The 26,007-nt window shown below is 35.5% G+C and overlaps 1 protein-coding gene across 1 annotated transcript in view; it reads left to right on the top strand.

Annotated features, from left to right (window-relative positions):
- CNTN5 (contactin 5) overlaps nt 1–26,007 on the top strand; it is a 524,441-nt gene that overhangs the window by 401,811 nt on the left and 96,623 nt on the right. Inside the window, exons 15-16 of the mRNA XM_090267326.1 lie at nt 10,602–10,760; nt 19,339–19,488. Coding sequence (XP_090123452.1) covers nt 10,602–10,760; nt 19,339–19,488 — 309 coding nt within the window. The remainder of the gene's footprint in view (nt 1–10,601; nt 10,761–19,338; nt 19,489–26,007) is intronic.

The raw sequence follows: 26,007 nt of genomic DNA, 5'->3' as shown, positions 1-26,007 counted from the left end.
TGCAGTTCCATTTGAATTGATGAATAAACCAAGGTAAGCAAAATCTTTAACAATTTCAATGTCTTCATTGTCTGTGTTAAAGTTGGCCATTTCTTCTGTAGTGGAAAGGGTAAGCTGGCCAGAGAGAATTATTTCAAGCTGCAGAGACTGAATCTGTCAAAATTGTAACAAGAATATGTCAACAAATATGGAAAACAAAATAATGGCCTGAGACTGGAGATGTTCAATATACATCCAAGCTTCAAGAAAGGAACTGCCAAGGAGTGCAGGAATTGTAGGACCATATCTGTGAATTTTCACTCAAGTAAAGTGATGCTCTGGGTGATACAGAAAGGCCAGATATTCAAGCTGGATTCAGAAAATGAAGAAGCACTTGAGATCTAATTGTGGACATTCTTTGGATAAGTTAATCTATGTTTTATAAACTACAATAATGCCTTTGACTACATCAGGTATAAAAATCTATGGGTTGTTCTGAAAGAAATGGGGATGCCTCAGGACCTGATTGTCCTGATAGGTAACATTGCAGATAGGAGGCCACTGTCAGGACAACATATGGAAATAAAATGGTGTCAGACAAGGGTATATTTTTGTCTCCCTATTTGTTTAATCTCTATACAAAACATATACAAAATAACTACTCATAGGAAAGAGGAGTGAAATTGGTGAAAGAACTTTCAATAATTTAAGATAATGCAGATGAGATGGTCTTACCGACAGAGATTAGCAATGATTTGAAACAATTTCTAATGAAAGAAGGAAGTGCCAAAGCAGGATTGAATTTGGACATCGAGGCAAAAATTATGACTACAGAAGAAATACAGAACTTTAACAAGATAATGCTCTATAATAAGTCTCTCAGCATTTTTTCATAACTCCATCCCACCCTCCACTCCACCCTAGTCTTTGCAGTGTACAAACACACACACTTGCAAGAAGTATTGACCTAAATATTAACCAAAAATTGCAAATAGAAAAGATGATTCATATGCTGGATTCTGGCTACATATAGTATATTAAAAAAATTTTTTAAGTACTAAAGAAAAGACTTATGTGTCCGTTAGGATTTGAGGTTGAATAGAGGAGTTTTTGAACTATCAATTGATACATCAACCAGTGAAGGGCCCAGAACTTTATTATCTTGCACTATTTGCAACTGTATGGACCATAACTTGTGTCCTTGAAGCTTTGCTATGTGTATTTTGATCTATAACTTGAGAGATGAAACCTTTGACAACAGCTTTAATCTACTGCAACATGTGCCTCCCCACACTTACTGCGTCTTCTCCTGAGTTTAACATGGCCTTCACTTAACTTGTACACTTACCTGTTACACCTAATTTAACCTCTACCTGGAAGCCATGACTTCACTGATAGCTGTCATGCCCAATTGTAAACTCAGTCACTTCTGTTTGCAATCATAGGACATAAAAATCCAATGGGACAATATTGATTCAGCCCCTATAAAATCATGTTTTTCATTTCATATAATTCTCGATGTTCAGCAATATTACTGTTGAACTATTATTGATTCCCTATCACATTGCTCAAATGACTATTCCTGACCCTTTTAGCTCTCTTCAGGCCTCAGACTAGCATCTTCCCACCTCTGCACTTCAGTTCTATCACCAGAATTTATTTTAATTGAACTTAATTGCATTAAATTGAAAAGAAAACTTATGATATCCTCCTCCACGTTTCCCTTTTATTCTACTATTATTCCTCCAATTTATCCAAACAGGAAATTCTGGAATAATGTTTCATTCCAACTCTTGGCTCTTCTTTTATAATATCAAATGTATTTGTCCATCTCCCATTTATTAACATTTACAGACTCTCCACTCCCTTCATAACAAACTTCAAAGTTACTGTCCTGGTGTTCAAGACCTTCCTTCAACCTCCATTTCCCAACCTTTAGAAACTTCTACTACCCTGATCAAACTTAAACTATCTTCTTTCCCTCTCTTCAAAATTTCCTTGAATTTTCCAGTCTTCTAGAATATATACATATCCCCTTTCTCTACACTCACACACACCATCACCTGTTCCATTTTTAAGTACGAGCCCAGAGAAACTTTTCTTGGAATCCTTCTAGCCACAGTATCTAAAGGACTTTCTGTGTCCCAGAGATATGAACTTCTAAGTTACTTGACTGGACAATCCCAAGGCCTGTATGAATGCAGAGGTTCCATGGAATCCAGTCAGCCTCATCATTCAGCGCTGTCACATGGTAGTTTCTCCAACCCTTTTAGGCCTCTTTTTTAAAATGACTCTAGCAGTGAAAAACACGCAGAATATTTAACTCTGGGTTTGCAAAATGGGGTTGTTTTTAATTTTGATCTAAAATTATTTCTCTGATTTTCAATACTTTTTTGAAATTTATTGTCATAAGGATACATTTATGATAATAGTACATAGTAAGCCCTAAGTATCTATCCAAAATGAGTCTTCCATATTTCCATAGAAAAGTTTTAAATAATTTTGACAATTTCATTTCATGTGTTTACCTATTTGGCTGTTTGCTTCCAGTCAACTAGCTGTTCTGTCAGTTTTCCCAATTGACTTGTCATTTTTCAATTCCAAGGGATTTATCTGGAGTAATTCAGTGTCATTAGATATGCTCTGTTCTGGTTATTTCTGTTAACATGTAACCATTCTCAGTTAACATGTAACCATCCTCAGCACAGATAAAGAGTTATTCATTTTAATCTTTCATAAACCAAGGGAATTCTCAGTTATCCTTTTTATCTTAGGAGGCTTCCAGTTGCAAGTAATAGAAAGCCCAACTCAAATTGGTTTAAACAATAAGGAAATGTATTTGTTGTCATGACAGGAAGAAGATTTTTTATTGGCTGACCAAGTGTCTTAAGTTTTTTGCAAGGACCAAAGTGGGTTCCATCTCTTCACTCTATCATCTACTTTACTAGCCTTACCCTAAAGTTCATTGTAGTCATAGGCTGTCAGCCCAGATAATAGAGGCTAAATGCTTTCTTGTTCACTTACAACAGAAGAAAGAACTAGCAAATCTCTACAATTTCCAGCCCTTCATTTGGTTTTGTCAGTTTAGACCAGAAGTTATCATAAGAAGATTTCCATGATCTAATAGGCTTAGACCTAGCTTCCTGAACCAATCACTAAGATAGGCTGGTGAGATTGCCAAGATGGACCTAGATGGTCATGGCCACCTACATAATGAGGGGCTAGTTCCCTATACTACATTGGGGCAGGTGGAGTGAATATTAAGGAGTCATCACAAAGTTCATTTCATCTCTATCATACATTTTCTACCTCTAAATCGATATTCAGTCAATAAAAAATTATTTGCCCCACTCTAATAATTTTAATTCCCTGAAATCTACATTTTCTGACTGTTCTGAACTATGTGAAGCAGTATTGTACCCTAATAATTAGCATGAAGTTAAGACTCAGAAACATATGCAATTAAGAATCAGAATTAAACCCCAGATCTGCTATAGAAATGTTGTGTAACCTTGCGTGAGACATCTGAACTTTTTGAAACTTAGTCTTCTCATTTGGGGAAAGGAGGCATCAATACCATATTTGCTGTAAAGACTAGAGAGAAAGCACAGAACATTTAGTATGGTGCCTTCTACCTGATAGGTGGGTATTAAATCATTATCATTTCACCATTTTTTTTATTTGACATTATAAGCTCCTCAGAAGATAGAGATTGTTGAATCTGCCAACAATAGTAGTTTTTTCTTTTTCAAATTATTTTCACATCTATTCTTATTTATTTTGGTAAATTCAAAAGTGGTGCATAGGTTTTTGTTTATATTGGTAAAAAAAGAAAAAGAAGAAGAAGAAGCATTGTGAGATCATATGACGTTGTTAATGTTACTGAGCTAGCAAGAGGCATAACCAATGCTAGTATGGCTATTTACCAAGTACTTTTATATACAGTATCCCAAGTAATTCTCACAATAATAGTATAAGATAAATAGTAACTCGTCGTCGGCAGCCGTCCGTCTCGAGAGACGATGGTGTAGCTTCTTCAGAGTCTATCTGCACCGCCAAGAATGGCTGTGCAGTCCGACTCGGGAGTGACATGGTATCTGTCTCCTCCCGTGTTGAATCGACATCTTGCGATGACGCTGAAGCTACAGAGCCTGGGCAGGGTAATATGGAGGGTCTGCTGTTGCCCATGCAGCAGACCCCCCCTCTCTTCGCAGCTGAAGGGTCCAAGGGAAAGACGGAGTCGATACAGCTTGGGTTCAGGTGCGCCGCAGGAGTTGCCGGTGTTGACTACAACGTCAAACCGCCTTAGGGACTCCGGCTCCGGATTTTCTGTCGGGGTTTACTCCCTTAGCCTTTCCCCTGAAGAGGTATGCCGCAAGGCAGCGGAGGTTTTTTGGAGTCAGAGTTTTCCTTCTCTGATGTACCCTGACTGGAAGATCGAACCAGCGACACTTAGCTCGCAGGCCGACGCTCAATCCACTGAGCTAAACCAGCCAGGGCAAATAAATAGTAACACTCTCTTTATAAAAATGTTAAGAAAGTGAAACTAATGAGATTCAGAAACCAGCCCAAGGTTCAGAAACATGCACAAAGCTCTTACATAAAAAGTCAAAACTATAATAAGATTCTTCTGACTCTATCCAAATATCTTTCCTTTAGACCAGATTTTCTTGAAATAGAAGACGCATAAAAATTTCCTAGGCATCTTGAACAAATTACACTTCTGAGGCTCTATTCACAGAAATTGCAATTTAGTTACTCTTGAGAGCAGCCAAGGAATCTACTTTTTTTACAAACATGCCAAAGATTTTGTTGCACATCAATGACTGAAAGACACTAATAACCTATTTTTGTTTTTGTTGTTGTTTCTGTTGTTTAGAAGCACAACAGGATCAGATGGGTAGCTAATTAGTAGCTTTTAACAAAGAAGAGGAACTAACATAAGTAGAATACAACTTTTTTTAGAGTAGTGCTATGATTTTGTAAATTAATATTACTCTTTCACATATTTTGATGGGCAAAATTGAAAACATGTACAAAATAACTCAACAGCTACACTAGGCTACTAGGTTAATAAAAAATATTCATTCAATCATTATTGTAACTGTATTTATAACAGGCTATGTGCCAAGCACTGTACTAGGCATTGAGAATACACTAGTGAGCAAATTACAAGCACAATTCCAGCTCTCTTGTGCCTAAAATCAAAGACAAAAGCCACCATTAAGAAAAGAGTCATGTAAATAAGTAGACAGCTTCAACTGTGATTTCAATTATGAATGAGAGCTACATGTTACTATGAATGTATAATGGAATGATTTTACCTAGGCAGGGTATTCAAGGAAAGCCTCCTTCAAAGAAGTGAAACTAAAGCAAAGATTTGAAATTTGAAGCTTAAACAGGTGTTAAATAGGCAAAGTGGGGAGGGACAAAAATTTTATGCTGAGAAAACAGGTTACATAGATGACAAGTATGTAGGTACATAGGTAGGTAGATAATAATAATAAATATAATTATGATGGATAGATATGATAAATGGTGAGCTTTACCAAATTAATTGAAAACACAATTTCTTCTGAATAAATAATTTGAGCTGTTTCTCATTTCAGTCCTTACCTGCCCCTCACAGAAGAAAAGTTTGTTATTTTTCTGATATTAAGAACAGTGCAAAAGGGCCACTTAAATTAGTTATTAAATCTAAGAAATACAAGACTGTCCTTCAACTTCATGAGGAACAGGATGGTAAGGAAGTTATCTGAAGGGAAGTTAAAGAGGGAAAGATGCAATACTAGTTGAAGTTACACTTCACCAGCCTGGTATGTCAACAGTATGTCAAGAGACATAAAAACAAATATACTACCAATAACACCATGTTCTTAAATAAGGTTGTACCTTAATTCCCCATAATTCTATTATAAAAATGATAATCTCAACAACCAGTAATTAATAAGGTATTCATTTATGATGAGCTATAGAAAATTTATTCACATTATTGATTATTAATGTTTAATGAAATGTTTTATTGTTATTTATAGATAGGTTTTTTATTTTTGTCTACACAAAATGACTCTTGTACTTAATGGTTCATTGCATATAACTTGACTATATGATAAAATAAAAAATAATTTTTTGGCCTGGATTATTAAATTTAATCCTCCACATTTATCTCATTAATCTAATCTTCCAGACAGTGGCTAAATCTCCTCTACATTTGGTAAAAGAAGACATGTTCAGGACTTTGCTTCCATGAATGATTGCCATGCCTGCCTCTTTCTTTCCACAATATATTCCTACAAGTGTTTAAAAGTAAGATATATCTGTCCCCAAGCAATATTTATAGACTAGTACATACATATAACAACATGGAGGTTTTCTTTAAAATAATGACTTCTAAAAATAATTTACATGCTTATTGTACGGAATTTGAAAATCCAGACAAGTATAAATAATACAATTTCAATCATCAACATCCCTACCTCCAACCAATAATACTTTAGTGCCTTTTTCCAGTCTTTTTATTTACATATTTGCTAAATTACTGTTTATACACTTATATTTATATATAATGTTACATTCCACTTTTTTTCACTTATGTTGTGAATATTTCCTATCTCACTAAATAGTTTGCTATAATGGCTGCCTAATATTTTATAATAAGATTTTATGATTTTAGCATTACATGATTATTGGACAGTCAGTTCTTTACAATATTTGTAATTATAAGTAATTACATAGCCACAGTCAGTATTTTAGATATATAAACCTTGTTCACTATCACTGATTATTTTGCTATGGATTATATTTAGGAAAATTGCTATATAGAGAGAAAAATACTTTAGAGTTTATTAATTATGTTGTAAATTCCATTTCTTGTTCCAGCCTAAGTTTTTTAAAAATTAGAGTAATTATCTACTACCTATTATTAAAAGAAATATACCTTTTAAGAGAACTAATTTAAACATTTTTATAGAGCTTTAATATTCAGAAAGGCAAATAATTTTATTTATGTTAATAAAGTTATTTTCCGTGGTATTTCATATCGCACATAGGAGGTTGTTCACATATGCTTTTTGTAGAGGTAAGTAAATATAATTGATGAAATTGAACAGAGTAAATGGAACAATACGGAAGATCTCAACAAATGAATTATGTTGGTAATTATCCTTATTTGAATATATTAGCTAAATTTCAAGTTTGTTTTCATAGCATCTTGAAGATCCTCCTGACAAGTTTCCTACCTATGAACAAACTCAAATCAAACTGTCTTGAAGTCTGTTCCAATTATTCATTGCCGCCCCAATACTTACTGCTTTAAAACATTGACCTATTATTTGTCCTCGTAACGTTCTTACTTGTAATTTCTCATGCACACGAGCCTTATGGTGGCTAAAGCTCGAGCTATTTGAAGGCTTCATCACTCACAGGTCTGGTGCCTGGGCTGGGATGCCCAGAATAGCTGGGGGCCAGTTGGATCTTCCTCTCTCCATGAATGTCTCCAATTGCCTTGCTTGGATTTCTTCACAGAATGGTAGCTTCCGTTTAATCAGACTTCTAACTAGGCAGCTGGGTTTTCCCAAAAGCATCCCACGAGTTCTAGGATGAAGCTGCACAGCTACTTATAACCTCTCCTCAAAAGTCAAGTAATGTCACTGATACCATTGTATCACATTGCATTTGGGCATTTAGTACCAATGCATTATGGTGGGAGCGGGCAATTTTTTGAAATGTGCATACAAATTTTGTTGTTACATAAAATCACTATAAATTGAAAACTACTTTGAATTTTTTATGAAACTTTTATTTTCTTACCTTAGAATGTATTCTTCATTGTTATTATGAAAGATAAAGGCATTCCATGCACAGTTTGCAAAAAACATAATTTTACATGTCTGGACAACAATGTGGTATTTCGCATCAAATAGTCACAGTCTAGCCCAGATTCAAGGAACTGAGGGAATGACCTGCATGTATGTACAGGCAGAAAAGGGAGTCACACAAAAGCTGCCACAAATTCCTAACCAGTTTCTTCAATGCCATCTCTCTCTCTACCACATATTTTAAATGCGTCTTTCTCTAACACATGCTTTTTCCTTTCCTTTTCTTTTCTTTTCTTTCTTCTCAATTGAAATGATTCCCTAGGTTAACAGTAAAAGGACATCGAAACCAAGGGGCTAAATATCAGCTACACTGTTCACTAGCACAGGGACTTGGGAAAATAACTTCTCATTAGAATGGGCTGTGATGCCCACTGCCTAGCATTACACCTAACATACAATATGGTTACTAACTCAGTGATTTATTTATCATTTATTGACTAAAGAATCTCTGTGAGATTCTATTATATCACCTATGAAACAGGGATAATAAGGTCCGCCCCAATGACATAGAAATACATGAGCAAGTTAATGTTTGCAAAATACTTAACACAGAGCCTTAATACAGTATAGAGAGGATATGGTAGCTGCTAGTATTGTTACAGTTAATAGTCCTATCGTTATTTTATTATCATTAGAGTTGCTCCTTCATATCCCTGTCACCACAGCCTAATAACTTGTTAAACATTTTCTTCAGCATCTTGATCTGATTTATTTTTCTTATCTATAGCCACTGTGTTAATGCTTCGAATGTTCATTCATACATATAGGTGACACGTCAATCATACTCTTCCATAAGTCCTTGGCCTTTTCAGCCCTAGTAATCATATTCTTCACCTCACTCCAGATGAACACATATTCTTATTCAAAATACCCTCCAAATTGTGCAATTTTTCTCCTCATAACACAAGTTCCAGTTCTTATATTTTCCCTCATAATAACCTGGTTTCCTTGACTCCTTCCTTTTATTCTAGTTGGTCAACACCATTCTGACTTCTCTGGACTCCTCAGTCCACCTCAAATCCATGCTCATTCACACACTGGCGCCTCTGATGATAAGCCATTCCAAACTGATAAACTCCTAACCTGATTGTACCCAATTAACTACTTTCTTTGGCTCTGGTCCTGGCTTTCCAGCCTAACCTTGCCAAGTCAGTTCTAGTTCAAAATGAACCAAATTTGAACTACAATACTACTCCAAAATATTTGCACTTTGTGTCTTTCCTCTCTTATTATGTGCTTATTCTAGACATTTTCGTCCTTCTCTAGTTCCTACTCCCATTTGCACCCAATCACCTTTCCTAATTGTAGATGATTTTTTTCTTCTTTAATGAAAAAAAATGAGAACCTTCCCAGATGAGCTCTCTCAACTGCCCTTATTGCCATCTCAAAAGCTTTCTTTCTGTATTTTTGTTTCTTTCTTCATTACTCTCAGAGAAAGAAACTGCCACCTCTCATGATTATTTTCTACACTTTTGCCCACCACCCTGATATTTTGTCACCTTCCTGATGGAATAGTCCTTGTCTTCTAAGTCTTTGGTCTTTGCTATCTATTGTTAGTTCTGCTCAGTTTTGATAAAAATGTTAATTTCTCATTTCCTAAAAATGCCATTTGCCCAAAGACACTTTTAAACTTGTTATTCATTTCATTGTGTACCTTTTTCGTTGAAATTCTCTACCAAGAGGTCTTCTCTAACCACCTCCATCTCTTTAGCATGCCACCATTTCTTAGCTCCTTACAATTCTAGTTCAGCCTTACTACTCAGACTTTCAGACTTTGTATTCATCAAATCTAGACAGCAACTTGCTACACAAGGACTAATTCAGAAAATAAAGTATGTAAGGGTGGGGCTTTTTAGTTGAAAATAAGCATCCTTGTAGCTTGAATTGTCCATATTAAGAATTAGAAGAATGTCAATAAGAAAACTGATGTAAAATGTAAGTTCATATTTTTAAATGCTATTAGAGATCACTATTTTAGAAGTAATAATACAAAGGTTTATTTCTCCTCATATCAGATTATGGTTGTTCCTTCAAGCTAGAGTCTACATACATGTACATAGAATGATTGTCTCTATGATATACATGTTTGTTATGCTCAAAAGGAAAATAATCTTCTCTGATTCATTGTACTCCCCACCAAAATAATAATAATAATATAATCACACTTGCCTTTTAACATCCCACAAAATTTTTTATTACCCATTTCCAGTATTTACTCCTCTTTGGTCTGATCTGTGATGATTTCAGAGCATTTAATATCTCCCCTCTTAGGGCTTAAGCTACTTAATAGTTACATTACAGTGTTTGCACATTTTAGGTCCCCTGAACATGAAAACTAGGCCCATACACCTATACTCTTTAGTAAAAATGGGATCTTTTTTGCCTGACATCATTGCCTATCACTTTCTCTCGCTGTCTTTGTAAGCTGTGATTGATTTCAATAGCCAAAGTTGATACTGACATTTTTTAGTTGGTTTGTAATTATTTTTTTCCTATAAAGTATAATGCTAATTGGTAGTTGCCTTCAAACACAATGTTAGAAAAAGTCAAATCTATAATTATGTTAACCCCAGAAATCATAGAAAATGACTTGCATCCTATCACTTGTTACTTCCAATTTTATTACTAAATATGTATTTAATTAAGACAATGACTTAGTTCAATTGAATCCTCAAGGGAAATACAATTTCTCATGACTCCTCATCATGACTTGAAGTTAACTTTATCCAACCCTTTTGTCTATAGGTCCCCCAGGTCCACCAGGGATAGTGATCGTTGAGGAAATCACTGAAAGCACAGCCACACTCTCCTGGAGTCCAGCAGCTGACAACCACAGCCCCGTCTCCTCCTACAACCTGCAGGCTCGCAGCCCCTTCTCTCTTGGCTGGCAAACAGTGAAAACAGGTAAGAGGTCCAAAGGCAGCATCAGGTGTAATCAGAGCAGCTTCCCATCATGAGCTATTGTATATATTAATTTATATGCTAATAATCTCAGTAAGATCATTCCGGATTCTTGAAACTTTATTTATTATAATATTAACCAATGTTTGCTTGTTTTAATAAGGTTACCTTGTTTTCTTCTCTTCTCAATTCCCAGGGAGGAACCTCATCATTTATATTTGTTTGTTTGCTTATTCTCACTTAGAAGTTGCAAAAATAATCCAGAGATTTCCTGTGGACCTAGCCCTCAGCTTTCCCCAATAACATTTTATATAACAATGGTACAATTATCAAATGAGAAAGCTGACATTGGTACAATGCTATTAAGTAAGCCATGGACTATATTCATATTTCACCAGTTTTTGTATCCTATTTTTTAGTGCACAGTTCTATAAAATTCTGTGCAACTGTTTTGTATAGATTTAAGTCATCACCAAGATAAACAGAGAACTGTTATATGACTCCAGTTTTCTGTGCTACCCCTTTAAATCACACCTAAAAAGGAAATCTAACATAAAATCACATTATTTAAAGCAATGCAGAATTTCGTGCATACTTCTGTAATGCCTGAATTTTGTTTGCATTATTTTAAAAAACATTTCTTCCCTGATGGTTTCCATTTCATATTATAACTAAACTTTCTCTCTCTCTCCAAATATTGCTCTCCTCAAGGATATGTGTCATTGTACTCTCTTGATAGTTATTAGAAACTTATTTAACAAGTTGGTGTTTGAAAAGTAGACAATGTCTATACGATGTAATCTTCACATGCAGTTTGTCATTTTGTTTTACTGTCTAAATATAATGGACACATGTATACATATATGAACTTTGAGTTTTTGGTACAAGCTAGGGACAAATGATATTTTATGTTGGGGAAAGCTCAGGAATTTTAATTAAATGTCAATTTTAGGGTTATTTATTTGCTTTAGCAGTCCCTATTATAAAGTTTCATCTTTATCTTTCAAACATAATTTGAATACTGGAAACATTTTTTTAAGTTGGAAGTTTTTAAAATTTAGTTCAGCAAAGAGTTAAAAAAATCAATGATTGCAATGTGTTTATAAGAAAATAGACATTTTTCATAAATATATTTTTGTAAGTGACAGATTTTATTTGCCTTGATAGTAATAGGGCTCTAATAAGATGTCTCTTCGCCTAATGAAGTCACTTGTTTATTCAAAACTCAGTATCTCTTGGAGCTACTGCTAGAGATGTGCCATCCTCAAGGCAAACCTGCCAAGGAGCAGTCCTCAATTTTCCAATGCTCGAAAGTAGGTTTTAAATGCATTCCAGTTTTAGCCCCTAGCACAATCTGACCACAACTTCTTTCATGCCAGTGACAGGGAATGAAATCCCTCTGGAGCCACATCAGCTCCACTGGGGTGGGCCTTTTATTTTTATACTTCTTCCCTCATCTAAGACACTTTCAATAGAGGAAAGCTCTAATGCATAAATATCTATTAGGAAAAAATGGTGGATCTGGAGTTTGAACTTTCTGATAAAGTTAATGCAATTCATAAGCTAGTAATTATAAGGCACTTAAGGTTCCTTTATATACCAACCTGAATAAAAAAATTGTGAGTTTCTCATTTTTGACAAATACGAAGTAATGAGCTGCATGTGGACCTTCTAGCTGAACACATCGGGAACTAACTTATCAATACTGCCTACCCCAAAATCAGACTTAAATCAGGTGACTGTGAATGGGACTAATTTATTCATTTTAAAGAGAGTATGAAAACAACCATAAAAAAAATAATAATTTCACTTGCAGACCCCTCTTCTGGTCAAATTGCTTTTGATTTGAAAACCTAACTTTCTTCTTCATATTATTGAGCAGTATCAGCTGACCTAGTTTTTTACTGGTCTGTTTAGGAATACAAAATTATTTATAATATTAGAATATATTTATCATTGTTTACTTATTTCAAATATGTTTATTCACTATCCTTCTATCAGTGACTATATCTTCTATCTGTGGATAAGCTTTCCACTGATTGGTTGATTAATTTGTCAACTAGACAGACATATTAATTTACATTTAATTACTTAATTAAATTATTGGATGCAATTATTGTACTAGGAAAAGCATTTTGACACATTTATCTCCCTGAATCAACATGGGATTTTCCACTGTCTTCAGTTGCTGTGTGTCCTCTCTGAAGCAGAATATTTTCTTTGAAAATGACTTATCCCCATTGTTCCAGAAATAATATCTTTACAAAATAATACCAGCAAGGCTTTAAAAATACATACCTTGGTATACATTCCTTATTTTCTTTAATCTTCACAATATTTTATTTGGAATTGAAATCCTTATTCTTATCTCAGATTTATTTCATAGTGCATGTTATTTCATCTAAAATATTAATAACTTCAACTCATGCTTTTTACACTTATTTTATATCCTGTACAAGTAGCAATTAATTTAAAATGTGTAAATCCTATTTTGTTTTTCTTTTTAAAGAGGCATTAGAATTAAGGATGGTAGAGAAGATGTGAGATAAAGGGAGAGTCGTTAAAGTCTATATGGTTAAGAAATGTAAATATATGCAGCTTTTGGAGGAAAAATAACTTTTTAAATATTTTATTTATTTACTTACTTATTTTAGAATGAGGGGAAGGGAGGTATAAAGAGGGGGAGGGAGACATCAATGTGTGGTTGCCTTTCACGTGCCCCCAAATGTGGACCTGGCCTGCAACCAGACATGTGCCCTGACTGGGAATTGAACTGCCAACACCTTAGTTCACAGGCCAGCACTCAGTCCACTGAGCCACACCGACCAGGGCTATTTTTATATTTTAAATTAATTTTCCATTTTAACATAAAGCCTGAATAATTAAAACAAGATTAAAACAGATCCTGTGCCAGTTTTGATCACACCTGTCAACGTGAACTCCCCTTTTATTCATTCAATAAAAATTTATTGAGCAGCCTCCAGCTAGTGTTCTAGGCACATAGAATATATGAGTGAATAAAACAAAACAAAAAATATCTACCCTTGTGAAAATTGTGTTCTCATGGATGAGGAGAAACAATGAAGAAAGAACATAATAAACAAGGAAATTATATAGTATTTTAGAAGTTAATTAATGAAAAAATAAACATTGTATTGTAAGGAGAATGAAAAGGACTGTGGTGGGAACAATGTATTAGTCTGTGCATGGTGACATAACAAAATATCACAAACTTGGTGGCTTAAACAACAGAAATTAATTTTCTTACAGTTGTGGAGGTTGGGATTCCAAGTTCTAGGTGCCAGCCAATTCACTTTGATTCCTGATGAGAACTCGTTTCCTGACTTATAGACAGCAGCTTTCCCACTGTGTCTTCACATGGCACAGAGTGAGAATCCGAGCTCTCTGCTGTTTCTGCTTTTAAGCACATTAATCCCATCATATCAGGGCCCCAGCCTATCACCTCATTTGATTTTAACACTGACTATTTTTAACATATCTTGAATTAATGCACTAAAAGATAAGATTTAGAATATCAATCCTACAATGTCTTTCCATTTCTCTCTGGATGAAAGCCACAGTCTTATATGACTTGGTCCTGCCATTCTCTTTATTTTATTTTTAATTTTTTAATTATATTTTATTGATTATGCTATTACAGTTGTCCTGACTTTCCCACTTTTACCACCCTCAACCCAGCTCCCCTACTCCCTCAGGCAATCCCCCCACCATTGTTCATGTCTGTGGGTCATTTTGGCAACCTCCCTGTGCCTTTTTCTCTGTAACGAATAGAGCTGCTTTGACTTTGTGTCTTGTTAGTGTGGCCTAATATAGTAGGTGTCCTTTAGGGTCTAGTGGCACACTCCACCCGATCACCCAAGCTGGGTACTCAGGGTGCACTTTTCATGTGGGCTGAGTACACTCTCCTCTTGTAGTTGAACCTTGGTTGCTATTGGCAGGTTTTTGGAGGGATTTACCCAGGCCAGTCAGCTGCAAGGACTAGCTGTGACCACTAATTACTAACTTCCACCTTACGTGGAGGATCAGCTGTGCAGGGGCAGGGTGGTGGTGTTCCTATGCGGTCTATAGCTGTCCACTGGGTGTGCTGGCCCTGGAATTTCCCAGGTGGTGTGCCAAGGTCAGCCCCTTCCTGTGTTTTACCTGGGACCAACCTGCCTGAGCTATAAAGTAATATGAGATGGCTGCTACTTATGCTAGGCTTGGAGATTCCCAGGTAAAGCCAACCTATGAATGTAGTCTGTCTGCTGGTAGTGCCAGGCCTGGAGCTCACTGACACCAGCTGCTGCTTGTCTGACAGGATTTAGGAAGTTGTGAAGCCTGAGCCAAGACCAGCCCTTCATAGGGAATAGCATCTTGGGTGGGCCCATAAGTTGGGTAGGAAGATTCTCTGGGGATCTCCAAGGTGGGTCAAAGAATGTTAGCCAGGTTGATGGAGTCTCAGATATGGCACCAGCTTGCTGGCTCTGTGAAGGAAAGGTTTAGCACAAGGTCAATGGCCTCTGCTCACCTTGATGCCAGATACTTCAGTTGCTCCCTATAGGCCACTGGTGTCTTTCAAGCTGCTAACTAGTGCTGTAGCTCAGAGGGAGTGAGTCTGAGTAGGTGAGTCCATGTGTGGGTCCTTTAAGAGGAACTGCTTGAGCTTTCAGCAGTTTCTTCCACTGACTCAATCCCCACTTAATTTCACAGCCAGAAGCTCTGGGGACTTATCTTCCTGCACTGGAACCCTGGGCTGGTTGGGTGGGTCTGGTGTGGGGCTGGGACTCCTTTCTCCCACAATATCTCTCCTCATTTTTATCCAATACAGGTGGGTGTGGGACCAGTTCGTTCTGCATCTACACCTCTCCTACCGGTCTGGATAGATGTGGTTTCTTTAATTCTGTAGTGTCAGACTTCCATTCAACTCAATTTTATAGTTGTCAAGACTTCCATTCAAATTGATTTCTGATGGCTCTGAGTGATGGGTGTTCTATATTTTAGTTGTATTTTTTATGCAGTTGTGCAAAGAGGCTAGCCATGTCTGTCTACACTGCCATCTTGACCAGAAGTCTCCCTGCTGTTCTCTTTCCAAACTCATCTTCAACTATTCTCCCTAAAACTCACTCTAATCCTGATTCACTTATCTTCTCATGCTTCTGCATATACTGTCTCTAATGTCTTTACACTATTTTCTCCTTCAACCTGGGATGTTTCCCCCCACATATTGGCAAATCTAAATCTATACTTCCTTAAAAATTTTACTCAAATGTACCTTCTCAGTGAGGCTTATCCCAACCACTTTGTTTTAAATCTCAACCTGCCTATGGAGAAAAGAGAATCCTCATGCACTGTTGGTGGGATTGCCAAAGACTGCTGCTACTGTGGAAATCAACAGTATGGCATGGAGATGCCCCAAAACAATTAAAAAGAGAACTACCATTTGACCCAGGAATTCCAATTCTGGGTATTTATCTGAAAAAATCCAAAATACTAATTCAAAAACACTTGTGCACTCCTACGTTCACTGCAGCATTTACAATAGCCAAGATATGGAAGCAACCTGTGTCCACCAATAGATGAATAAATGAACAAGATGTGGTACATACAGTGGAACCTTGGTTCTCAAACTTAATTCATTCCAGAAAACTGTTTGAGAAGCAATTTGTTCAAAAAACAAATCTCTTTCATCACCTGAGAGACAATGACTGATCACATAGTTATCACCATGAAAGGGTTGTTGGGTAGAGAATCACAAACCAAAGTTTTGTTCGACAGTAGACATTTTTTTCATGAACTACTAGGTCAAGACCAAATTGTTTAAGAACCAAACATTTACAAACAAGATTTGGCTGTATATATAATGGAATATTATTCAGCCATGAAAGAGAATGAAATCTTGCCATTTGCAACTACATCGATGGACCTAGAGGGTATTAGCTAAGTGAAATAAGTCAGGCAGAGAAAGACAAGTATCATATGATTTAACCTATATGTGGAGTGTAAAAAACAAAATAAATGAACAAGCAAAATAAATAAACTCATAAACGCAGAGAACTTTGTGATGGTTTCCAGATGGTAGGGGAGTTAGGGTGGTGAATGAAAAAGGGGAAGGGATTAAGTTGTACAAATTGCCAGTTATAAAGACAGCCACAAGGATGTGAAATACAGCATAAGGAACATAGTCAATAATATTATAATAACTATATATGGTGTCAGATGGGTACTAGACTTATCAGGGATCACTTTATAAGTTATATAAATATCTAATTACTATGTTGTACACCTGAAACTAATATAATATTGTATGTCAGCTATGTAAGCTTTTAAAATTATTTTAAAAACATAAATAAATAAATTGCAACCTGCCTGTTATGGATTATATGGGGCCTGCCCCCCCCCTCAAAGTTTAAATGTTTAATCCCTAACCTCCCAGTGTGACTATATTTAGATATGGGACCTGCAAGGTTATTGAGTAGGTAATTATACAGGGTCGGGCAAAAGTAGGTTTACAGTTGTTTGTATGGAAAATAATACAATAATTAATAAATAATAATACAAGAATAAAGTATGTGTTTCATGCACTAACAACTGCAAACCTACTTTTTCCCCATCCTGTATATATGAGCCTGGAGTTTAAGAGAGAAATTTAAAATAAAGATATAAATTGGGGAGTTGTTGGCATATAAATTGCACTTAAATCCAAGAGACTGCATATCAGCTCCAGGGATATAAGTATAAAATAAAAAAGAGGATAAAAGTGAAAGCCTGGGGAGTTCCAATAGTAAGAAGCTGTGGAGAAGAGCAACCAGTCAAAGACTACAGAGAGAATGCAACCATTTAGTTAAAAGGAAAACTGAGATCACATGATACATTGCAAGACAATAGGATAAAGTCTATCAAGGAAGAGAAAGTAATCAACTGTGTCAAATACTGATGACATGTCAAGTATGATGAGGACTGAGAATTAATCATTGATTTTAGCAATGATTAATGATTAATGATCATTGTTGACTTTGAAAGTAGCAGTTTTAGTAAAATAGTAATGACTAAAGTCTAAAAAAGTGGATTCAAGAGATAATGGAAGAGGAATTAATATAATTAAAAACTTTTGCTACAACAGGAAGTGGGGAAACCAACATATTTTAAAGTCAGAAATGTTATAACTTGCTTTTGGTTGGAGGGAGACAAGGAAAAAAATAAAAGAATTGAGGATGACCCCAAGATTTTGGCTACGACATCTGTAAGAATGCAGTTGTCATACACAGAACAAGGAACACCACAGAAGTACATACGGGAACTTAAGCTTGAGGACCCTATCCAAAGAGAAATATTGAATAAACCATTGGACATATCATTCTATAGTTTAGGGAAACGTTCATTGCTAAAACTTCGGAGGCATCAGCATACAGAGGGTATTTAAAACCATGAGACTGGATTAGATCACCATGGAGTAAGAAAATGGGAAAGAGCTAATAGCACTGCCATGCCCCTGGAAGATGAAAAGAAAGCAGCAATGGAAACAGATAAAGACAAGGAGGGGGAAAAACAGATGTTAAGTTTTGGAAAATATTTCAAACAGAAGGAAATTACCATCTTTGTCAAAGGGTGATGTTAGGTCAAGGAAAATGAAGAACAGAGACATGAACATAGGGTTTTAGTAACAGAGACCATTGGTAATCTTGACAGGAGCAGTAAGAGTGGAATACAGAAGTAAGAGCCTGATTGGAATGGACTCAAGAGAGAATGGAAGGAAAATAATCAGAGACAGCAAGCAATAGCACAAACAGCCCTCAAGAAATTCTGTTTCAAAAGAAACGTAGAAACTGGGTGAAGGCTGGGAGGATAGGAAATTTTGAGAGAACTTTGTTTTTGGTTTGGTTTGGTTTGGTGGGGAAAATACCTGCATACTTGTATTCTGTGGGGAAAAAGTCCATTATAGACTTTGGTCGTGTGAGGGCGGGGCACAACTGAGATGGATGGGTTACTCTTCTCTACAACAACTTAATGCAGCCACCCCTTGAGAAACATTAAGTTTCTTCAATGGGAATTTAGATTTCTATGAGTTAAAAATTGGAAGAATGTTCCAAAAAGAATAAGTATACAGGGAATTTTGCTAATGATGGATTATGAATTCCAAAGTTCCCAAAGGATTTCAAAGAGTGAGGAAGAATGGGAACCAGGACAGAAAAGAAAATGAGCAGAATTCTCTGGGGATTAGAAGAAACGAGAGGAGAGATGACCTAGAAGTCTGGGGTTGCTTGATGAGACTGACATAAACAGAAAGGGCTGACACAATGATTTTTAGTATAGAAAATGGCAAGTTACATTATGGCAAATCATATATAAAGATGATATGAGAGAATTCTAATTAACTACAACAAACTTTGACATGTACAAGTGCTTACTTCCTGAAGCTTGGTTTTGATTTTACTAATGAGGCCAGAGGTGACACCATGGCCACATATAATAAGGAAGTATGCATCAGCCTGCTCATCCTGTTAGTGTCTGTGGTATCTTTGATTGCCATTTGTAACCATTTTCCAGTCCTCCTAATGACCTGAAATCTCCTGTCTCCCTATAGTCCCGGAAATCATAACAGGGGACATGGAGTCGGCCATGGCAGTGGACTTGAACCCCTGGGTGGAATATGAATTTAGAGTGGTTGCCACCAATCCAATTGGGACTGGAGATCCAAGCACCCCATCTCGAATGATCCGCACAAACGAAGCAGGTAAGAATCAGAATTCTATTTGGAGACCTCTAATCATTTTGAAAGCAAGTTGAATTAACCATGATTGCTTGCTTTAGTATAATTTTTTTGTAATTCATTTACCTAGACATCATAAAACCATTTTAGTTAGAAGAATTCATTTGTTTTCATTCTCCTCATTTCTACAAATAAAGGTGTCTAGATGCTTTAATTTCCTCCCAACCCTCACAACTATCCATCTTCAAGTTACCATGAAATTAAGTTTTTTCTTCTTATTGTATACTCATTAATATAGCAAATCTATAAAATTCAGAATAGATTGGCTCACCCTCTGTTTCTCCAGTGACAACAGTTATGTTTAATTGCAGGGTACTTTCTTAAAACTCTTTCTGTTGCCCTTCACCAGCTGACCTGGTATAAATTAGACTTTCAAAGGACATAGTCTTAACTCAATGCCTTCTTGATATCCATGTGTAATTTAAATATCCATCTGCTTCCTGACTTAGAGAACACAGCATTTTTCTGGTCTTTTAGAATGATGTATCTCTGATAAAATGTTTCTAATGACCACAAACAAGGAATTAAGTTTTATTATTTTTTTAAATTTAAGATAACTTTCTTATCACCTGGGCAAAGCAGAATAAAAACATGTTTTAATAAATTTTTAATTACTTTGGACAAAGTTTTCTTGAGATTAATCTTTTTGTCTTTATAAAATTGGATATAAAAATATCTAGTAGAGCACTAGCTTGGGCAAACACAAATGTCAATAATGAGAATAATCTGAAAGCAATAAAAAATAGAGGGTTGGGTTGCAGATACATGGAGGGAAAAAAACAAAATGTAATGACTTTAAACTCAATGGCAACATATGAATCTTGATACTAATTAGAATATAAGTGCACTGAGAATGAGGATTTTGTCTTATTTGTTCACTGTTCAAGCTCTAGCACCTAGACAGTGTCAGGCACTGTCTTGGTTGAAAGATTAAATGGGAATACTCCTTTTTCCTCTTTTATATGCCCCTAAGCACACCCGCACCTGGGCCAGAGACACATGTGCATAGAAAACTAAGAATTAACTATGTCCATTTTATACTATAGTTACAGAATTGAACCAAAAGTGTAATTTTGGACAAAGCTTATAATAATTGAAATAAATGATTAGAAGAGTTGATTCTTTCTCTAAAACATACTCAGTTTGGTCCTTTAAAAAAGGTGTTTCTCTAAAACACATTGGCTATTTTTAAAAAGGAAGAAAAAAGAAAAGACTCCCAAATGTTCAACTTATTGTATTAAATATGAATAACCATATCAAAGATATTCAAATTCCTTCCAAGTAAAAATTAAGCGAATAAGGAAATAAGAGATGAAGTAGCCCAAATATGTTGGAAAAGATTCATTGACAGAAAATCCAACATTTTTGCTTTTGTGATTTGCCTATTACAAGGGTTTTTATTTTTCTGCTACTTTTTCAATAGTGTGAGTTTTAAATGAACATTAAGTTCCTGCTTCAATTTTCATGCATTCATAAAGTCAACCATGCTTTCACTGTGTACAGGTGTTCATTAATTAAGAGCATAACAGGTTAGTGGGTCTTCATTTTATGTACTTACTGTGCAGATATTGAAATCACTGCCAGTATTAGTACTTATGCATACGTATTTTCTACAAAGCTCTGACTTATTTTGCATATTGTTAATTGTGTTCAAACAAAGGCAAAGATTACTGCCTAATTCATAGGCTCTCTATAAACATTCATTTCAAAAATAAATAATCCATTTGGGATGAATAATCCTTTGAGGCTTTTTGTAGTATAAATCTCCTCATGCTATTAAAAACCATTTTAGTAAAAAACACTTTTACTTTTCCAGCTCAAATGTATTCAGATGATGCATTTTAAACATTTCCTCCCTCATCTGTTTCTGCATCTACCTTAATCATACAGCTCCTGCCTCTCCCTTTTATCGAGTTCTGTATACGACATACTTTAGTCCATTAAAATCTTATGGAAGAGAAGAGAAATAGCATAAAAAATGTATGAAATACTCTCCTTTGAAAGTGAGTTGAGTAAGGCTTGTACTGTCAACTTCCTGTTTCTTGTGATTTGGAACCACACAGGGTTAGAGCTACTAATGGTGTTGAACCCAATATTGAGTTTTGTGCCTGTTTTGTCAGGCAGCACAGATTAAAAGGGACACCAATATCCTGAGATGTTCTCTCAAGCGACGAACTCTGTCTCTATTAAGTACATGTCCTGTATCTTAAAAGATGATCCTGTTCCAATGCACCACTTAAACTTTGAAAATCAACAGAGTTGCTTGGAAGAGAAAAGTCTAACATTCAGGATACACAGTTGGAAGTTTTACATCCTTTTAAAATTCTCTTACTTACTAGAATATTCTAAATCCCAAAGCAGCTTTAGTAAGGCATTTTGCCTTAAAATTGCTCCTCTCCCACACACCAAAAAGTTCATTTTTCTTTGCAATGTCTTCTACGATGTATTTTGAATTTTCCAGTCATCAAAACGCTGTTAGTACTAAATAAATTCAAAGTAAATTGGTTCAGTCTGACTTTCTATTATTAAGATGTCAAAATAGTAATATAAATATATTTTTATTTTAATGTACATTTATATTTATTTAGTTATAATACAGTTTTATTACAAGTTTTAGATAGATATATGATACATAGATAGCCCTGTGTTTTATTTTGGAAATGTGTTGCATCATCAAAACAGTATATAAAGTTTAGTTTTATAATGGAAATCCTTCCTCTACAGTTTAAAAAGATGACTCTCAAGAGAAAAACACATTTTAGGATATGAATTGGAAATATATACCATAGTAGAAGTGAAAAAGATATAAAAATGAATACAGCAACAGCAATTCTCTCATTTAAACTTTAATATTCTATAAGTTACATATTATAACATAATAATTGAAAGATAAATGAAAAGGAGAAAAGATAGAGTTATAACAATGTAACCTATAATTTACAAAGGTTAGGTCTCCTCTATAGTGTAAACTCTTTTTTATTATCAATGCTCTTGTTATATATCTCAATATTTGCAATTTTATTTTAAATTGTGATGAATTTTATATACCTGTAATTAACGGTTTGAGTTTTGGAGTTAGGCAGATCTGGATTAATGCTCTTCTCTGCTACTCACTAGCAAAGGACATAGGTAAGATACATACATTCTTTTGAGGCTCAATTTTATGTTATAAAATGCACTACCTGCCTCTTTGGGTCATTGTGTTAAATAAGATAATGCATGTAAAAAGCTTACCATAGTGACTGGCCACCACTTATTATTGTTACCATTGATTTGTATTGAGTTATTACTTCATTATGTGGAAATTTAAACCATAGAAATTATGCATAAGTTGCTTTTATCATATTAAAGAAATATTTTCAGGTTAAACATGTTTGTCGATATCGTTAGAGCCATCCAGTCTCCTGGCTTGCAGCTGGTTCCTCCAAAATGCTCTCGCAGTGACAAGTCCCTGCTGCAGACTGTGTGTCGTCAGGCCCTGCTACTCAACCCACCTGAATGGCTTGGGAGTCAAGCGAACCTTCCAGAGTCTGGTGCATAGCTCAGAGCATGCCTCTTCTCTAAATCCTCATGTCTGGCCTTTCCAGAGTCTAAGTCTATAAGTGGATTGTGATATTGTCCCAACACCTAGACATTTTCTTTGGTTCTGAAGCCACAGAAAAGACAAAAAAGGAACAGAGAAAAAATGCGTCAAGTGAAACACCATGCTTAAAAAAATTGTTTCACATTCAAGTAGTTTTCAAGTTGCTTAGTACACTGTATTCTGTCTTGCAAATTCTCTTCTGACAGTGAAATAGAAATGTCACACATATTTCTGGCCACAAAAGGAAACATATTTTTGCTACATTTAAGAGATTAATGTGCAATTAAATGAATATGAGCATTAAGTAGACAGATGAAAAATTTTCCTAGCCTTAGCATTTTCTGCACTATGTATATCATTGTTATATAACTGGTTTACTAAACAGACTGAACTTTGTAGTTTAAACCTAAAATAGTTTTCTTTTTCTCTTACCACAGCTCTCCAATATGTTCCATCTGATTTCTGGCTTCAGCCTCAACTATATCCAAGGCATGTTTAGGTACTAGGGCAGTCTCATTCTCAGGTCTTAAATTTTTTTTATTTTTATTTAAATAAAAATGTTAACTTCCAATGCCTTATTTTTCTCCTTCCATCCCAGCACAGGTTTGATCCCACGGTATTTACCTCTTTTTTTTTTTTTCTCTCCACTTCCTTCCCCCACCTTCCAACTGCTGCTCTGCTCACTTCCCAAGTCGGACAGAAAGACGAGGGAAAACTACTCAGGTGGTAGAATTTGTGGTCCTCACTTGTCTGTTGAATGTTCCATGTGATGGCATTTGTCCACATAAAGCTTCTTTCTCTCCGACGCATCAGGCACTTTGGAGACGCTCCCGTCCCCTAGCAGGCCGCCCTATTGACTGTGATCCCAACAAGCCTATTCAAGCCCACTTCCCATAATGTCCACTTGGCCCACAGCAGTCATTTCACATTCTTGTGCTGCCAATTCTAGAAATACACAATGTTCTCAAAAACTAATTTGCTCCCTGCTCTAGTGACATTGTGTGGGGCTGAGCCATGGTACAAAATTCTGAGCTCCGCGCATCAGCCGGTATGTGAGGAGTAGCATCTGTACTCTCTGCAGCAGTTGTTTGCTCCTCTTCTCACTTAGCTTGAGGGGAAATGACACTCCAAGTTCTCTTCTACTGACTACATGGGAGTGGAGGGAGCTGCCAAAGCACATCCACCTGCTACACTGACAACCTTCTTCAAAATATTTCTTGTGCTAAAATCATATCTGTATGAGCTGAAGGTGGGTAATAGGAAAGGTCATGGAATTTTGTTTCTCTATTTTTTAGCAATTCTATAGTTTAATCTAGCTCATCTTACTTTAGCACCTGAAGTTACACATGACTCATCCCAAGTCCAGAGAAGACTCATTTAACTTCTACTTCAATTTCTTTTGCTCTATACATTATCTTCCTACTTTAGCAAGGATCTTGCTTTGTTCATATTTGTATCTTCACTGTTCTTGTCCATGATAATTACTTAGGAAATTTCTTTGGGCTCAAATGTTATGGAAGGAACACTAAAATATTATTGTAATATGAGATAGGGTTAAATTAGTTTTCTCTGGGGATATGTGGATATGCCTTGTAAATGACATTTAATGCAGCTTTGGAAGGCAGACCAAATAGGACTCAGGCAGAATTATTTACAGGGGGAAGTTAAAACTACAGTTGTCAGAGATTGGTGTGTACAGAGAAAAAGCATAAGGCTATGTATGGAGCTTTTAAAGGTCTCTCCAGGCTATTTCTAAGAAAAAAGGTACATCAAAAATATAGAGCATTCTTCTGAAATAATTGGGAAATTCTAAAATAAAATATGATTAACATTACAGCTTTCTTCAACCAATGAGTAATATGATTATGTTAAATAAAAGAAATGGTTCTTAGTAATATTAAAAGAAGGCAAAAATCATGTCAAACAACCTCTAAGACCAAATTCAATAATGAGGAAAAAATGAAAAAAAAAAAAAAAAAAAAAACCAGTATGGCTTATAGAGTAGATAGTACTTTAAATCATAAAACCACTTTGGTCCAGGAAAGTCTTTTCTATGAAATATATACAAAAAAAAAATAGTTCTTCAGTTTTATAGGCACTCTGCAAGTGAAGATGGTAACTTTAACAAATGTTTTTCTGAAAGAAATCTGACTAATTGTTAGACATGTCTTTTAATGATAAATAATAAAGTGATGGAAGTATAGTAGAAGATTTAAGCATGAAATATAAATGGAGAATGAGAGTTTAGCAAACCAGGAGTAAATGTGAGACACCCAAGTTAGATTTTTTTCTAATTTTCTAGTCCCCATGATACCAAACACCAGTCCTCAATCATGAACCATGTCCTGGGCCCTGCACTAAGCACTTGCCCTTCACTATGTCATTTAATTTTTATATTAACTCTCTAAAGAAAGAAGTGTTTGTTCTTATTTTATAGATCAGAAAACAGATTTATGGAGTTTCAAACACCTAGTAAGTGACAGAGATGAAATTCTAACCCAGACCTTACACCCAAGATGGTACCTTCCAAGCTATCTCTTTCCCTCTCCCTGCTTTCTCTTCCTTTTCCTGGTCCTCTTTTTACCACATGCATCAACAAATCTCATTCAAAGATTATTTTACCCATCCTCTGTATCTACTTCCTTGTGGACCCATATACATAAAGTTGAGAATATTAGTCGAAGTAAATAACCATTTACTGTATAAACTCACCTCCTAGGCCCCTGACAGTTGCCATTCATAAGAAAGTTCATAAATGAGAGAAATCGTACATTTCCTAAAATATCTTAACAATCTGTTTTGCAAACCAAAAATTTATACTGCCTTGATTTCCAAATTAAAACAAGCCTAGCAAAAACTGAAAGCACAATTCCACTGGAACTATCAGAACAACATTATAC

Source organism: Furipterus horrens, unplaced genomic scaffold (genome assembly GCF_987537825.1).
Source record: "Furipterus horrens unplaced genomic scaffold, mFurHor1.1.pri manual_scaffold_2, whole genome shotgun sequence".
Classification (NCBI taxonomy): Eukaryota; Metazoa; Chordata; class Mammalia; order Chiroptera; family Furipteridae; genus Furipterus; species Furipterus horrens.
Note: the sequence above shows the minus strand (reverse complement) of the source record. Positions and strands in the feature narration are given on the sequence as shown.